This window comes from Schistocerca americana, chromosome 1 (genome assembly GCF_021461395.2).
Source record: "Schistocerca americana isolate TAMUIC-IGC-003095 chromosome 1, iqSchAmer2.1, whole genome shotgun sequence".
Classification (NCBI taxonomy): domain Eukaryota; kingdom Metazoa; phylum Arthropoda; class Insecta; order Orthoptera; family Acrididae; genus Schistocerca; species Schistocerca americana.
The window spans coordinates 132,036,423-132,055,332 of NC_060119.1; the positions used below are offsets into that span (position 1 = coordinate 132,036,423).

At 43.6% G+C, this 18,910-nt stretch overlaps 1 protein-coding gene across 1 annotated transcript; it reads right to left on the bottom strand.

Moving 5' to 3' along the window:
- Positions 1-8,620: 8,620 nt before the first annotated feature.
- On the bottom strand, positions 8,621-17,512 carry LOC124606486 (cuticle protein 67-like). Its single transcript, XM_047138506.1, has 2 exons — positions 17,504-17,512; positions 8,621-9,118 (listed from the first exon to the last, which is right to left on the bottom strand). The coding sequence occupies exons 1-2, from the start codon at positions 17,510-17,512 to the stop codon at positions 8,621-8,623; spliced, it is 507 nt and encodes a 168-aa protein (XP_046994462.1).
- Positions 17,513-18,910: the final 1,398 nt, after the last annotated feature.

Sequence of the window (18,910 nt, forward strand, 5' to 3'; positions counted from 1 at the left end):
ACTCGTGGCGGTAACATATTAGACCTTCTGGTGACAAACAGACCCGAACTATTTGAAACAGTTAACGCAGAACAGGGAATCAGCGATCATGAAGCGGTTACGGCATCGATGATTTCAGCCGTAAATAGAAATATTAAAAAAGGTAGGAAGATTTTTCTGTTTAGCAAAAGTGACAAAAAGCAGATTACAGAGTACCTGACGGCTCAACACAAAAGTTTTGTCTCAAGTATAGATAGTGTTGAGGATCATTAGACGAGTATGTGCCAAGCAAGATCGTAAGAGATGGAAAAGAGCCACCGTGGTACAACAACCGAGCTAGAAAACTGCTGCGGAAGCAAAGGGAACTTCACAGCAAACATAAACATAGCCAAAGCCCTGCAGACAAACAAAAATTACGCGAAGCGAAATGTAGTGTGAGGAGGGCTATGCGAGAGGCGTTCAATGAATTCGAAAGTAAAGTAGTATGTACTGACTTGGCAGAAAATCATAAGAAATTTTGGTCTTGTGTCAAAGCGGTAGGTGGATCAAAGCAAAATGTCCAGACACTCTGTGACCAAAATTGTACTGAAACAGAGGATGACAGACTAAAGGCCGAAATACTAAATGTCTTTATCCAAAGCTCTTTCACAGAGGAAAAGTGCACTGTAGTTCCTTCTCTAGATTGTCGCACAGATGACAAAATGGTAGATATCGAAATAGACGACAGAGGGATAGAGACACAATTAAAATCGCTCAAAAGAGGAAAGGCCGCTGGACCTGATGGGATACCAGTTCGATTTTACACAGAGTACGCGAAGGAACTTGCCCTCCTTCTTGCAGCGGTGTACCGTAGGTCTCTAGAAGAGCGTAGCGTTCCAAAGGATTGGAAAAGGGCACAGGTCATCCCCGTTTTCAAGAAGGGACGTCGAACAGATGTGCAGAACTATAGACCTATATCTCTAACGTCGATCAGTTGTAGAATTTTGGAACACGCATTATGTTCGAGTATAATGACTTTTCTGGAGACTAGAAATCTACTCTGTAGGAATCAGCATGGCTTTCGAAAAAGACGATCGTGTGAAACCCAGCTCGCGCTATTCGTCCACGAGACTCAGAGGGCCATAGACACGGGTTCCCAGGTAGATGCCGAGTTTCTTGACTTCCGCAAGGCGCTCGATACAGTTCCCCACAGTCGTTTAATCAACAAAGTAAGAGCATATGGACTATTAGACCAATTGTGTGATTGGATTGAAGAGTTCCTAGATAATAGAACGCAGCAGGTCATTCTCAATGGAGAGAAGTCTTCCGAAGTGAGATTGATTTCAGGTGTGCCGCAGGGGAGTGTCGTAGGACTGTTGCTATTCACAATATATATAAATGACCTTGTGGATGACATCGGAAGTTCACTGAGGTTTTTTGCGGATGATACTGTGGTATATCGAGAGGTTGTAACAATGGAAAATTGTACTGAAATGCAGGAGGATCCGCTGCGAATTGACCCATGGTGCAGGGAACGGCAATTGAATCTCAATGTAGACAAGGGTAATGTGCTGCGAATACATAGAAAGAAAGATGTCTTATCATTTAGCTAAAATATAGCAGGTCAACAACTGGAAGCAGTTAATTCCATAAATTATCTGGTAGTACGCAATAGGAGTGATTTAAAATGGAATGATCATATAAAGTTGATCGTCGGTAAAGTAGATGCCAGACTGAGATTCATTGGAAGAATCCTAAGGAAATGCAATCCGAAAACAAAGGATGTAGGTTACACTACGCTTGTTCGCCCACTGCTTGAATACTGCTCAGCACTGTGGGATCCGTACCAGATAGGGTTGATAGAAGAGATAGAGAAGATCCAACGCAGAGCAGCGCGCTTCGTTACAGGATCATTTAGTAATCACGAAAGCGTTACGGAGATGATAGATAAACTCCAGTGGAAGACTCTGCAGGAGAGACGCTCAGTAGCTCGGTACGGGCTTTTGTTGAAGTTTCGAGAACATACCTTCACCGAGGAGTCAAGCAGTATATTGCTCACTCCTGCGTATATCTCGCGAAGACACCGTGAGGATAAAATCAGAGAGATTAGAGCCCACACAGAGGCATACCGACAATCCTTCTTTCCACGAACAATACGGGACTGAAATAGAACGGAGAACCGATAGAGGTACTCAAGGTACCCTCTGCCACACACCGTCAGGTGGCTTGCGGAGTATAGATGTTGACGTAAATGTACAGGAAGCGGTGAAGTGATTTTCCCGTACGACCATTTTGCGAGTGTACTGGGATCAGCAGGAATCTTGTAAAACATCAAATCTCCTACATCGCTGCGGCCGGAGAAAGATCCTGCAAGAACGGGACCAACGACGATGGTGATGATGTTCGGTTTTTGGGGCGCTCAACTGCTCGGTCATCAGCGCCCTCACGAAGCCCCAATTTTTACACAGTCAAATTTTTCACGCAATCAAATCGAGCCACTGTCACGAATAATGATGATGATGAAATGATGAGGACAACACAAACACCCAGTCCCAGGGCAAGAAAATCTCCAACCCGGCCTCGAATCTAACCCAGGACCCCGTGATCCAGAGACAGCAACGCTAGCCACTAGTCCACGAGCTGCGGACGCACCAAGGACTATTGAAGAGAATCCCTCAACATAAGAGAAGTGCAGCCCTTCTGCAAATTGCTGCAGATTTCAATGCTGGGCCATCAGCAAGTGTCAGCGTGCGAACCATCCAACGAAACATCATCGATAAGGGCTTTCGGAGCCTTGATGACTGCACCACAAATCTTTACGCTTCGCCTGGACCCGTAAACACCGACAGTGGTCTCTTGATAACTGAAAACAAGTTGCCTGGTAGGACGAGTCTTGTTTCAAATTGTATCGAGCGGATGGACGTGTACGGGTATGGAGACAGCCTCATGAGTCCATGGGCCCTGCATATCAGAAGGCACTGTTCAAGCTGGTGGAGACTCTGTAATGATGTAGGTCGTGTGCAGTTAGAGTGATGTGGAAGCCCTGATACGTCTAGTTATATCTGGCCTTCCGCAAGGTAGTGTCATAGGCCCTCTGCTGTTCCCGATTTACATAAATGATCTAGGTGATAATCTGAGCAGCCCCCTTAGATTGTTTGCAGATGACGCTGTAATTTACCGTCTAGTAAAATCAGATGATCAATTCCAATTACAAAATGATCAAGAGAGAATTTCTGCATGGTGCGAAAAGTGGAAATTCGCATTAAACAAAGAAAAGTGCGAGGTAATCCACATGGGTACTAAAAGAAATCCGATAAGTTTTGGTTGAACGATAATTCGCACAAATCTAAGGGCTGTGAATTCGACTAAATACATAGCAATTACAATTACGAGCAACTTAAGTTGGAAAGACTACATACATAATAATGTGAGGAAGGCGAAACAAAGACTGCGCTTTGTTGGCAGAACACTTAGAAGATGCGACAAACCCACTAAAGAGACAGCCTACATTACACTTGTCCGTCCCCTGCTGGAATATTGCTGCGCAGTGTTGGATCTTTACCAGGAAGGATAGTCAGAGGACATCGAAAAAGTGCAAAGAAGGGCAGCTCGTTTCGTGTTATCGCGCAATAGCGATGAGAGTGTCACTGATATGATACGCGAGTTGGGGTGGCAGTCACTGAAACAAAGGCGGTTTTCTTTGCATTGAGATATGTTTACGAAATTTCGATCACCAACTTCCTCTTCCGAATGCGCAAATATTTTGTAAACACTCACCTACGTAGGGAGCAATGATCATCATGATAAAATAAGAGAAATCAGAGCTCGAACGGAAAGATGTAGGTGTTCCTTTTTCCCACGCGCCATTCGAGAGTGGAATGGTAGAGAAGTAGTATGAAAATGGTTCGATGAACCCTCTGCCAGGCACTTAAGTGCGAATTGCAGAGTAACCATATAGATGCAGATGTAGATATAGATACGACTCTGACTGCATGTCCCTTGTGCATTCCGACGGATTTGAGCAATTCCAGCAGGACAATGCGACACCCCACACATGCAGAATTGCTACAGAATGGCTCCAGGAACACTTTTCTGAGTTTAAACGCATCCGCTAGCTACCAAACTCCCCAGACATGAACATTGTGCTGTTCAGAAGAGATGGCTATTCTCTCGTACTCTTACGGATTTATGGGCAGCCCTGCAGGTTTCATGGTGTCAGTTCCCTCCAGCACTACTTCCGGCATTAATGGAGTCCATGCGACGTCGCGCTGCGGCAATTCTGCTGCTCGCGGGGGTCCTACAGATATTAGGCAAGTGTACCAGTTTGTTTGGCTCTTCCGTGTATAATGGACATGCAAAGGAACTAACGAAATACCGAATGATGCAAGCGATAGATAGGTTAATGATAATGGCGTGTAGATTGTTCAATGCTAGTCAGACTTTTGTTTACCGGAAAGGCAATGTGCGTCTTTTCCACCACTGCTTTAGGCCCATGAAGCCTCAAAGCAGTAGTAGAGCAGACGCAAAACTAAAACCGGTGTCAATTTATTGTGCTGCAATTTCGCGCTTATAGTGTACTGTAGTTTGTCTAAATCGCCCGTGTTGTGCTTGCAGGTTAAACACTTCATTTCATATACCTACAATCGGAAAGCAAATCGAGTTTCTTGAAGCGAAGAAGATTTGAGAATTGCGGCCAGGAGTGCAACGGCTCAGACTAATTCAATGAAGATGAATGTGTAGAATGAGTTGAACTTTAGACTAAAACTCGATCTAAAGTGTGTAGAATGCAAACGTTTGTTGCATGTAGATTGCTAAATTTACAAGATATGTGCCCTTTATGGAGGAAGTGGGAAGAAAAACTAGCCAAAATTACATTGATACAAAAGTAGATTGATAGTTCCTGTCTTGTAACTTCTTTGCTTAATTACCTGTATATGAATAATTTCATTCAGTAATTCGTTTGCAGCAGTTACCGTATGCGTTTATAATAGTCAAGTCCTATTCCTGATGCCTTCATTCTTTCCATTGGATTGAAATTGTGATACTAACACGGTGCGTCATCTTAGCTACGCAAGGAGGAGCGTTGACAAAATACAAGGTGTTTCAAAAATGACCGGTGTATTTGAAACGGCAATAAAAACTAAACGAGCAGCGATAGAAATACACCGTTTGTTGCAATATGCTTGGGACAACAGTACATTTTCAGGCGGACAAACTTTCGAAATTACAGTAGTTACAATTTTCAACAACAGATGGCGCTGCAAGTGATTTGAAAGATATAGAAGACAACGCAGTCTGTGGGTGCGCCATTCTGTACGTCATCTTTCTGCTGTAAGCGTGTGCTGTTCACAACGTGCAAGTGTGCTGTAGACAACATGGTTTATTCCTTAGAACAGAGGATTTTTCTGGTGTTGGAATTCCACCGCCTAGAACACAGTGTTGTTGCAACAAGACGAAGTTTTCAACGGAGGTTTAATGTAACCAAAGGACCGAAAAGCGATACAATAAAGGATCTGTTTGAAAAATTTCAACAGACTGGGAACGTGACGGATGAACGTGCTGGAAAGGTAGGGCGACCGCGTACGGCAACCATAGAGGGCAACGCGCAGCTAGTGCAGCAGGTGATCCCACAGCGGCCTCGGGTTTCCGTTCGCCGTGTAGCAGCTGCGGTCCAAATGACGCCAACGTCGACGTATCGTCTCATGCGCCAGAGTTTGCACCTCTATCCATACAAAATTCAAACGCGGCAACCCCTCAGCGCCGCTACCATTGCTGCACGAGAGACATTCGCTAATGATATAGTGCACAGGATTGATGACGGCGATATGCATGTGGGCAGCATTTGGTTTACTGACGAAGCTTATTTTTACCTGGACGGCTGCGTCAATAAACAGAACTGGCGCATATGGGGAACCGAAAAGCCCCATGTTGCAGTCCCATTGTCCCTGCATCCTCAAAAAGTACTGGTCTGGGCCGCCATTTCTTCCAAAGGAATCATTGGCCCATTTTTCAGATCCGAAACGATTACTGCATCACGCTATCTGGACATTCTTCGTGAATTTGTGGCGGTACAAACTGCCTTAGACGACACTGCGAACACCTCTTGGTTTATGCAAGATGGTGCCCGGCCACATCGCACAGCCGACGTCTTTAATTTCCTGAATGAATATTTCGATGATAGTGTGATTGCTTTGGGCTATCCGAAACATACAGGAGGCGGCGTGGATTGGCCTCCCTATTCGCCAGACATGAACCCCTGTGACTTCTTTCTGTGGGGACACTTGAAAGACCAGGTGTACCGCCAGAATCCAGAAACAATTGAACAGCTGAAGCAGTACATCTCATCTGCATGTGAAGCCATTCCGCCAGACACGTTGTCAAAGGTTTCGGGTAATTTCATTCAGAGACTACGCCATATTATTGTTACGCATGGTGGATATGTGGAAAATATCGTACTATAGAGTTTCCCAGACCGCAGCGCCATCTGTTGTTGAAAATTGTAACTACTGTAATTTCGAAAGTTTGTCTGCCTGAAAATGTACTGTTGTCCCAAGCATATTGCAACAAACGGTGTATTTCTATCGCTGCTCGTTTAGTTTTTATTGCCGTTTCAAATATACCGGTCATTTTTGAAACACCCTGTATAATCTCTTTAGGTACTGCTTGAAATTGCAATTTCATTGAACTCGTGTTTACACAAGCGATCTTTTCTTCAAAAACGAGAAATGCATTCCAAACATCTGGCAAACATTTATACTTTTACATACGCATTTTACATGATTTAGTCAGTGTTTTAGAAATGTGTGTCATATCTTTTCGCTTTGCCCTACTGGTTGGACAGGCTTTTCGGAACTTCGCGGTGGAATTTAGTTTTGGCCTGCTGAGTCGAAAGATCTTCTTGTAAAATACTACTTCCTTCTAAGCGAAAGAGATACGTTGAAGGAAAAAAAACTCATTTGTGGTAAAGGCATCATATACAGATAATTGAATGAAAAAAGAAACCCTAATAATTGCAGTACCAATCAGTTTACGCAGCACTGCGTCGGGGACAACTGAACATAACGCAGAACACGAGCAGTTGACATGACTCTGTTAAGAACATTCAGTTTGCTACAGACTATGAGACAGAATAATAAATACGACTGTAGACGAATATTGGGAATAAAGTATTACGGAACAGACAGGAACAAATGGAGAAACTATGTTACAAGACGAAAGAAAATAGAATACGAAAAATTATAGTGAACTCTGATCAATAGGGTAGTGGACGAAAGAATAGGCGAACCAACTAGATCAACAGTTAACCAGTGCAGTAGATGCAATAGCAAAATAATATAACCTTTAAAACCCAGTATGAAATATGGACAAAGAAATAATTGAAAACTTTCTATACCGGAATATTTTATCAGTTATCAGGCAGTGTGTAGAGCAAAACGATTTTTTTATCGTCTCTTCGTTAAAAGACATGTTCCCTTCTTTCCGATCCTTGCACACAGATTTGTGTGAAGATTACATAGTTTTCGGTATCAGCCTACTAATTTATATGTCACTACTTATCTGGGTAATCTTAACAATTAATTTCAAAACTGAATAATGAAATAGCAATTATTGTATCAATCAGTCAGAATCTCCCTTCAGGATTCATGTCGGAGATGCCAAAGTTGCCACGTGCCTTAATGAAGTCACACCGTTTATATTTTCTTGTGTATATTGTTGTTGTTTATCCTACTCCGTAACATTTGTAAGGTCCCATTAGTGTGTTACTTTCTAAAAATTTTAGGTACCTTTCCTCGTAAGGAGAAGAGGTCTAAACATTGCACCGCAGTCCTGGTATACTAGTAGGCTATACATAGTTTCCATTAACCACATTAGATTCAGGTTGGAACCTTTCGATCAGTTTTGTTCTGGTTCGTTCTTATTTCGCTTTGCAGTTGGCATTTGTCCACTTTGACGTAAAGATTCTCATCTCCTTTATCGTCATATAACCAAAGGTAGATCGGGAGTGGCGTGTGCGAACGGATTGTTAATTGTGTAACTGCTGAGTGTGTGTTGTAGTATTTTATCTGTTTACATGTGAATCAGTACATCTGTCGACAACAGTTTGTGAAATGGTCTAAACATCACAACCAGTATGGTCAGTGTGGCTGAGAAATGGTCCTGTTCTGGTACACTTTTATCTCCTTGTCTCCAAGCTAGCATCTCATACTATAGAATAGGCCAACAGAAGTGTATATGTATGTAAATTTTTGTGTTCAGTTTTCAAACTGAGTTGATGTGGCAACCGCGTCTGTAGTCCTGTGACAAGTTTTTTATCTCAGAGAAGAACTTCCAACGTTGGATCTATTCCCATGTCGGCGGACTGCTGCAAGGTTTCCCCTCAATAGCCCCCTTTAGTAGGGTAGACCTTACGTCCGGATGTCTTAATACATTTCCCGTCATCCTGTCCCTTCTTTCAAGTCAGTGTTTCCTAGATACATGGTTTTGAAAGTTTTTGCAGAGAATTGTATTTCTTATCTTCAAGGAAGCATTGAACTTATAAGGTAATGGCTACAAACTAATGGTGATACGCCAATAAAGAATGCATGTTATATGTCGAAAAGTTTATTTACATGCAGCGCGGAATAAATAGATAATGGCTGATAATTATGAGGATTCAATCCGTCTACCAGGCGTAGGACAGAGCCGGGGCGCTGTAGGTCAGGTGGGCGACGGCAGGGGCGGCGGAGTAGGCCACTCCCAGCAGACCGTGGGCGGCGACGACGGGGGCGGCGTAAGCAGCGGGGGCGGCGTAGGCGCGCGCGTAGGCCGGGGCGGCGTAGGCCACGGCGGGGGCGGCCACGTGGGCGACGGCGTCGTTGCTGACGCGGACGTCAGACTTGGTGACGCTGGAGTAGGGCGTGTCGACGGTCTTGGAGTAGGTGGACACCTGTCCCAGGTTGCCGAAGCTCCTCAGGATGTTGGAGCTCTGCGACGTGAGGGCAGCAGGTGCGTAGGCAGCGGGGGTGGCGTAGGCTACTGCGGGGGCGGCCACGAAGGCAGCGCGGGCCACGGCCAGCACGGCGGCGAAGACGGCGAACTGTAGGGCATAGTCGCAAGGTAACCACTTGTGGGACAAGCTGGTGAGACACGCAGGGCTAAGTAAACTGCCAATATAAACGTACTACAAAAAGGGGAATATGTGTAGGTGTCAAGGAATGCTCAAGGATGTAAATAGCCACAGGGTGACGTCAAAAGAAGGAAATACGACACCTCATAATGGATGTTGCAAAGAGTTTTTCGCGTCGTCTCAAACTTTCATTGATTTTCTCAGTGGTCACGAAAGTGTTGCAAGTGTCCTCAACAAAGAAGACGCCGCCGCGTTGTCTAGGGCGTCTTGTCACTGTCCGCGCGGCTCCCTCTGTCGTACGTTCGAGTCCTCCCTCAGGCATGGGCGTGTGTGTTGTCCTTAGCGTAAGTTAGTTTAAGTTAGATTACGGGGGGTAGGATGCCAAACGGGCCGACTTGGAGCAGGAGAGGCATCACAGGTCATTTTAATTTCCAGTGTCTATACTTTTACAAATAAATTCATAAAACTTTGTCAACATCACCAGGAAGGATTCGGGATTCACACTCATTTCAGTGGAAGTTCGAAAACATAACAAAATAATTTTTTTTACATGTGAAATTTCATCATATTTTCACTTACTTATGGCTGCATTTGTTGCTATAGGTACACTTTTCTTCGTAAGTTAGAGAGATTCTTCGATGAATTTTGCACAGCATACATACCATACTTAGAGGTGTATGAAGCTCTAGAATTTATTTAATTTATGAAAAAACGAATGAGCTGTTATATTTTAAACTTCATGTTTAGAAAAAACACAAATTTTATAGTTAGTTACCTCAATTTGTAAAAGTTTTTAATAGATGTGGAAAATTCTAGAGTTTCATACACATTTAAGTATGGTTTGTATGCTGTGCAAAATTCATCGAAGAATCTCTCTTACTTATGAAGAAAAGTGTACCTATAGCAACAAATGCTGCCATTAGTAAGTGAAAAAAATGATGAAATTTCACACGTAAAGAAAATTATTTCGTTACGTTTTCGAACTTCCACTGCTATGAGTGTGAATTCTGAATCCTTCTTGGTCATGCTGACAAAGTTTTATGAATTTATTTGTAAATGTATAGACAATGGAAATTAAAATGTCCTGTGGTGCCTCTCGTGCTCCAAGTCGGCCCGTTCGACGGCCTACCCCCCCCTTAAGAAGTGTGTAAGCTTGGGGACTGATGACCTGAGCAGTTTGGTCCCATAAGATCTTACCACAAATTTCCAAAGAAGACGCCCATTGTTTGAATTCTAATGAAAAATTCCTTCCTAAACTGAGGGGGCTTAGAAGACACAAAACGAAAATCGACAGCCGACTAAATCCCCCTTCCAGATTTGAATTTTCTGTGATATCTCTAAAGGGCGGGAGGTTTCCCTTTAGAAGTCTGTGGTTGATTTCCGTTCCCATCTTTCTCCAATCTGCTTTTGTGCTATGTCTCTCATGATTACGTAATCGACAGCCCGTTAATCTCTAATCTTTCTTCCTTAGTCAAGCCATAGACGTCTTAAAAAAGGCAACTGCACTCCTTCCAGTAACTTCCCAGAATTGTTAATGCGGAAGATTAAATGTAACTTACTGCTACTTCACTTACTTCACTTTCTTTCTCATGGCTGAAGAATGACAGCAGGTACAGAAAATTATCGTGACAGCTAAATTGATTGACAATTCATGCAACACAACAGCGTTTAAATACAGATTTTATAACTATTTAAAACATAAAACTGAAAAAAATAGTCCAATAGTCCGCTTGAACTGCATTTATTTAAGTCGATACAGACTTAAATTCATTTTTATATTGTAATTCATGTTTATATTTTAATAGTTTGACACCTGTATTTATGCACTGTTGTACTGTATGAATCGCCAATCAATTACGTACAACTATTTCAACTGTGGGTGCCCCAGTTTTAACATTATCTGTATCTGATTTAATAGCTCTGAGTAGATGATACTATCTGAGTCATATTGTGAAATATTTATTGTTAAGATCATTAGGCAGGCAGTTATGCAGATACGTTCGTGAGCCACATACTCTTAAATGGATAATGATTACCATACGGGTGTTAAACATTGACTGTGCAATCCGTTTGCGATTTTCAGACAAGAGGGGGCGAATTTGAAGTCCCCAGTGCTTTAGATTTTTTTGGTAGAAAAGACATCGTAGCAATCAAAACCTACCAAATGAAGCGGGTTGCCATGCCCGGCAACTGGAAGATTAGCAACGTGGTAGGCTTCTTGACAAACCGAACTTTGAATAAACTGCAAATACTCTTGTCTCTAGCGCTGCTTTAATCGAAGCCCTCAGAACACAAATTTTAAACTTCTCTACCAAAAGAGCGTATCGTCAGGATTGCCTTTTTCGTGGTGTCTTTACACGGAAGGTAAATTAATGATCTGACACGTCAATGATAATTTTGAACCATTCCGTGCGAAGCTTTAAAATGTGACGGCATTCAAACTTTGGTAGGTTGGAGAGGACCTCGCTGAGTCCTTACGGGTTTTCTATAATCATTTGTTCGTGAATAAATTAACTGCTTCGATCGTAAAAACTTTAAAAGGTAGTCAGAACAATCGACTCATAATTGTCATATTACAAGGGCGGAAAAAAAGTAGCAAGATTAAAGTGGACGATGTGAAGATTGTAGACTGAGAACAGTCTCAGATTATGGAACGACAGTTAAGGAAACTATCCCGATATGTTTTCAAAGGAACCATCCCAGCATTTCCTTATACAGTTTGGGGAATCCGTGTCAAACCTAAATCTGAATTGAGGATTTGAGCCGCCCTCCTCTTGAATAGAAATGCGCCAACTCGCTCGGGATACCAAGTTACAGTAAATTACAATTTGGTGATGATAAAAAAAAGGCTTACGTTCAAGTATACTAACAACTAGAATATATTATACGCTTTCTTCACATTTACAAAAATCATCTATAAGAGCTGTTGGAGAGGCTAAAATTTGCACAGAGCGTGTTTTAATTTTAGAAATGTGTTGTGGGGGTAATCTGAATTTTCGTCCATTAGGAGTGGCACCCGGCGTGGGCGTATGAAATAGACACGTTACCTGCCGTTACTCAACTGTCCAGGCAGCACTGGATTAGACTGGAGCATTTTTGGACAAGGCCCACGGGCCACGCGTTACGTGGGGTGTGTCCGGGAAGTCGCAACCTGCCCGTGAATGCAAATTGGCTCGGTAGGTAGGCAAACAAACTCTTCATTCATTTCCCGCTGCCTGCCTTAAATGTAGCGCTGCTTGCAAGTAGCAAAGCCGACTGACGTACGGAAGGTAATCATAAAAGTAGGGTCTCCTATTTTTTTATAAGTACAAAACTGTGTTTGGGTGGCAGTTGGTCACATTGTTATGAAGAGTGCTTCACACGCTGGGTGGAAACATGTGTACGCCGCGCTGAGCCGCTCAGTCTTGGCTTGGTAGCCGTTGAGAATGGAGGTCCCGTTGGATGTTACCGCCAAGTGCGAACTGCGAGCAGTTCTTCGGTTTTTGAACGGAAAGGGCACTGCGCCGATTGAAATCCATCGCCAATTGACGGAAGTGTATGGCGAGTCCTGTATGGATGTCAAAAATGTTCGAAAGTGGTGTAGAGAGTTTGCAGCTTCTCGGACCGAAATTCACGCCGAACAAAGGAGCGGGAGATGGTCAACGTATGAGGAGACAGTCTTGAAGGTTGAGCAAAGCATGCCTGAAGATCGGCGGATCACCCTGAATGATCTCTGCACGTTGGTTGCTGAGGTTTCCCGAAGCACCGCTCACAGGACTTTAACGGAAACGTTGAACTACCAGAAGGTGTGCGCAAGATGGGTGCCACGCATGCTGACTGAGGACCACGTACGACGAGTTGATGCTTCCCGCGCATTTCTTCACCGGCTTGCAGCCGAACAGGACAACTTTCTGGGCTCGATTGTCACAGGTGACGAAACCTGGGCATACCACTTTACATCTGAGACCAGGCAACAATCACGCCAGTGGCGGTATCCTTCTTCGCCAAAGCCGCGGAAATTCAAACAAACAAAGTCTGCCGGAAAAGTCTCGACAACCGGCTTTTGAGATCGGAAAGCGATATTGTTGGTCGACTTTATGCCCACTCGGTATTGTTGGTCGACTTTATGCCCACTGGGACCACAATTAACGCTGACAGGTACTGTGAGACTCTGAAAAACTCAAACGAGCAATTCAGAACCGGAGAAGAGGAATGTTGAGCAAGGGCGTACACATTCTCCATGACAACGCTCGCCCACACATCGCTCGGCAAACCGTTGCTCTCCTGCAACAGTTTCAGTGGAACATAATCACCCACCCACCCTACAGTCCGTACTTGGCGCCCAGTGACTATCTCCTGTTCCCTAGGTTAAAAGAACATTTGGCCGGAAAGCGTTTCAGCTCCGACGACGAGGTGAAAGAAGAAGTTCATAACTTTCTGAACAGTATGGCGGCGAGCTGGTATGACATGGGCATACAAAAATTGTCGCATCGTCTACAAAAATGGATCGACAGAAATGGTGATTATGTCGAAAAAAAGCTAAATGTTCAAGCTTTAAACCGATGTAAGCCATTGTAGAAATAAACAGGTCTATGCAATTACTTTTGGGATTACCCTCGTATATCAGTAGCAGCGACGGGTGTTAGCTCTGAATAACAGAACTGCCTGTTTTGATGCCAGTACCATGCACTCTAGTTTGGTAATGAAGTCTCTAAATAATTACAATGACTGTACTTAGAATATCATATGCAGCTGGTATTGCGACACGGTATCAAAGCTGCATTCTTTCGTAGCAGGCAAATTCTTTCTCCTAATTCACTTCATTTGTAGCTTCACCCCTTGAAACTGTACTTACATAGTGCCTCGGACATAAATGAAAGTGTCATTGAGTTCAATCGGAAACTTCATCAATAATACGTTATCACCTGCCCCTAGATATAAGAGTTCTGTCAGAGAAATATACAGCTGCGTCAATCGAAATAAAGCGATGCAAGCCACAGTGTCGTTTCCTGAAGATCTTGCGGAAGCTAATCTACTTTTTGTGCAGGTCATTCTCTCAAAATGCAGAGATTTTCACGGCAGAAAATCATGTTTCTGAGTTACCGTACCACCTGCTGATAATTGCTGGATTTGATTTTTGACGGCAATTGGCTATGTACAAGCAACGGAGGGCCCCAGCGTTCAACAGAAGTAAATCGTGCTTTAAAGCCCCTAGCAACCAGCATCAAAGAAACCGTTTTTAAACTACCTTTGAAATTTACGAACCTTTTTATAAATATGATCACACTGTTTTTGGCAACCTGACTCGCGTACAGAGAATCCGCATGCTTTGAAGCAAGTACATCAATCGTTCTATGAACGCTACAAATAATTCAATACCTTCTCTTGCTGACAGTGCGGGTAATGTAACTGCTGATGATAAACAGAAGGCCGAAATTCTAAACCTAGTTTTCAAAAACTCGTTTACGATAGAGGACTGCAGCACCATTCCCCCTTCCGGTTACCGAACAAACGTCATCTGTCAGAGATCATTGGAACGGCAGAAAGTTCCACGGGACTGGAAGAAGGCCCAGGTCATAGAAATCTATAAAAAGGGTAGCAGATTGGATGCACATAATTACCGACCAATTTCACTGACATCGATTTGTTGTAGAATCATGGAACATATTTTGTGTTCAGACATAATGACCTTTCTAGACACTGAGAAGCTCATCTGCAGAAACTAGGACGGTTTTAGGAAACAGCGGTCATGCGAGACACAGCTAGCCCTCTTTGTGCATGATATACAACAGGCCCTAGATTCCGGCTCCCAGGTTGACGACATATTTCTCGACTTTCGAAAGGCGTTCGACTCAGTTCCGCACTGTCGCTTGCTACAAAAAGTGCGCGCTTACGGTCTATCCAATGACATATGGCTGAATAGAAAGTTTTCTAACTGACAGAGAGCAATATGTCGTCCTGTATAGGGAGACTTCAACAGAAACAAGCGTAACTTCAGTTGTGCCCCAGGGCAGCGTCATAGGTCATCTGCTTTTTACGATTTACATAAACGATCAGTTTGATGGTATAGACAGCGGCCTTAGACTGTTTACCGATGATCCTGTAGTCTACAGGAAAGTTGTATCACACGAAATTTGAGAACAAACAATGAGGACTTGCAGAAAATAAATGCGTGGTGTAATGACTGTCAGTTATCTCTCAACATTAGTAAGTGTAACCTACTGCGTATGAGTACAAAATAAATGATGTCTTTGGAAGCGGTAACATCAGTCAAGTATCTGAGTGTGACTATTCGAAATGATCTCAAATGGAATGATCAGATTACACAAGTAGCGCGTAAGGCGAACTCTTGAGTCCTGTTTATTGTTAGAATCCTGAAGGGATGCAGTCCTTCAACAAAGGAGATAGCTTACAATACGTTGGTTCGTCCAGTCTTGGGGTACTGTTCGTCTGTATGGGACCCTTAGCAGTTTGGTCTGATTCAAGGGATTGAGAAGGTCCAAAGAAGAGCGGCAAGATTCGTGACTGGTACATTTAGCCATCGCGAGAGCGTTACAAATCTCATAGAATGTTTGAAGTGGGACACAATTGCAGAGAGACGACGCGCTAAACAGAAGGGGCTGGTCACTAAATTCCAAAATCCAATCTTCGCCGAGGATGTAGAGTTTATATTATTACCATCAACTTTCAAATCGAGATATGATCATCATTCAAAGATAGGGGAAATAAGAGCTCGTACTGAGGCGTTCAGACAGTCGTTTTTCCCTCGCGCGATCTTGGAGTGGAACGGTGGGTCGGGAGGGGGGGGGGGGGGGGAATATGACTTTGGCGCGAATTGTGCCCTCAGCCACACACACCGCTTGGTGGCCAGCGGAGTATATATGTAGATGTAGATTTAGAGGCATGATCGTATTCTCTACGTCTTCATTCGAAATGCTAACTCGCGTACCAGGTCTGTTATTGAATGATCAGCAGCTTAACGCCGTATCCAAACCACAACATCACTTATAAAGGAGAAGATAGGTTGAAGCTTAACATTCCATCGAAGCCGTGCAAATCGGAAACAGAGTATTAACTAGGATCTGACGAGGGTATGGACAGAACTGGGGCGCGACCCTTATGTACGATCATGTTATCATTAGCCTGAAGTAATTCAGCGAAACTACATAAAATCTGAATTCGGAGGCAGTGAAATAGGACAAATACCTCAGAATGTTAAACACTGTTTTTACACCTCGTCCATTATGCTACTTGACTGTGCAGAGCTTAGTCGAAAGAGAAAGATATTTTGACCGTTGCAAAAAGTACGTATAAATTACGAAATAGTACGATACACCTTTGATGTTTTAGTTTGAAATCATGTCACCTGAAGGTATCCGCCATGCATGAAGGCCGAGGGAATCTTACATCGTAATTCGGAATAACACAGGCACTGCAATATCGGTTCATCGGCCGACACCGGGCAAGCTACTTACAGGTACAATGTCTCCCTTGTATGGGAATATACATAATGGATGTACAGGTACAGGTTTTAGACACATGGTTGACATTACATGGAAATATGGGCCTGGCCGAGAACCGTGCTCGGAGAGCCAAATTGTAAGGCTACTGCTCGCGACATTTTCATTGTTGTTATTCCATTATACAGCTGATGTCAGTCCATATGACTGCGAATACGTTCATTGTAATTATTTTGTTATTCGCTGTGAATTTTACTTTTATGTAGCTTCACTTGCAGAGAGAGGACTATACCGAGAAACTCATACGGCGATCTGCATCTTTCCAGAATGAGGTTTTCACTCTGCAGCGGAGTGTGCGCTAATACGAAACTTTCTGGCAGATTAAAATTGTGTGCCGGACCGAGACTAGAACTCGGGACCTTTGGCTTTTGCGGGCAAGTGCTCTACTACTTGGAAGGTAGGAGACGAGATACTGCCAGAAGTGAATTTGTGAGGACGGGGTTTCAGTCAAGCTTGGGTAGCTCAGATGGTAGAGCACTTGCCTGCGAAGGGCAAAGATCCCGAGTTCGAGTCTCGGTCCGGCACAAAGTTTTAATCTGCCAGGAAGTTTCAATCTGCATCTTTATCATGAGCACAGTTTGACATGAGATTAGTCGATATCACAAGCGCAACTGACACGAAAATAGTTCTACGGTGCATTTTAAGCCCTGAAATGCAATCTGACGAACTACACCATCTTTGGAAGCATGTTTCCATGCGAACTTGAAAAGCAACCGTACGAACGTTGCTCTGCAACACCTCCGAAGTTAAGAGACGAATCAAAGGAGCTGAATATTCCCCTTCTTTTGTTTCTGATGACGATCCTTAGGATTTACATTACATTTTAGTCTACTTGGCGTCGCATTTATCTTAAACTATCTCGTTGCCATAAAGAGAGCATGTAGATTAGTGGTTTACAGCGCTAACTAACAATTTTCGACGATTATGGAGGAGCACTCACCTTGTACATGGTTGGTTGGTGTTTTTCTGGTGTGCTGCGCAGAAAACTGTTCCTCGGCGGTGGCCGGAACCCCTATTTATGGTACTTCGTCGCTGTGGGCTGGATTGGTCACCGCTTCGCAGTGGTCACGTGACCCTCAGGTTATAAGTACCACCTATGGGGAGGGCGCTCCAGTAGGCTCCGGCATCGACTGGAGGGGTAGACTGAGGACCGTTTGGCAATAGTCGGACAGCGCAGCAGACGCCGATTTATGCAAGCCTTCCACGGCCGAGTGACTATGTGTGGTCCAGCATGTCTCGAAATGTGTAACACGCGAGTATATGTGGTCAACAGACGCTGTAGAACTATACATTAGGTTATTTCTGGTAGCAAAAGAGTCAGCTGTCTTGTATGGTTTTAACGCAATTGGACTGTAACATTGATCTAGATACAAGCTGTCATGATTTGACACGTGTCTTCTAACTGAAGCCGTTTTATACCTGAGAACGATCTGCTGTTTGATCGAAACAGATTTTTATTATGCCGGCCGCGGTGGCCAAGCGGTTCTAGGCGCTTCAGTCCGGAACCGCGCGACCGCTACGGTCGCAGGTTCGAATCCTGCCTCGGGCATGGATGTGTGTGATGTCCTTAGGTTAGTTAGGTTTAAGTAGTTCTAAGTTCTAGGGGACTGATGACCTCAGATGTTAAGTCTCATAGTGCTCAGAGCCATTTGAACAACTTTTATTTAAAAAAGTGCAAGTTTTGTGCAAATCTCGAGTTTTCAAATAAAAAATTTTATATCAGTTCCTGTCTGGAACTGGACACTGTGCCAACACTGGTAAACGTTTCATACGATTGCGTTTCATTCCAATATACTGGTCGTAACTTTCGAAAGCTTGTTAGAAACTGGCTCCATGCCACACGAAACTTGAGGAACTGGTTCTCTCATTCGAATTTCCTTCGAATACCACGTGAAACGACGTGAACAAATCGTTCATGTATGCATCTTCACTTTTTCCTGGTCAAACGGAGTACCAGTTCCGTTTCAGTCGTTTTATGCTCAAGGATCTCGTCTGTTTGTTATTAAGAAAGTGCAGCTATTGTGCCGATCTCTAACTTTCAGAAATAAAAAGTTTCGTACTGTAAGTAGGCCGTTCATGTTTTCTTATTGGCAACGTTACTTAGCGCTCTGTATGAAAATCACTGGCTGTGCTGTGTGCAGCCTGTGGCTAGTTTGCATTGTTGTCTGCCATTGTAGTGTTGGGCAGCTGGATGTGAACAGTGCGTAGCGTTGCGCAGTTGGTGGTGAGCCGCCAGCAGTGGTGGATGTGGGGAGAGAAATGGCGGAGTTTTGAAATTTGTAAGACTGGATGTCATGAACTGCTATGTATATTATGATTTTTCAACACTATTAAGGTAAATACATTG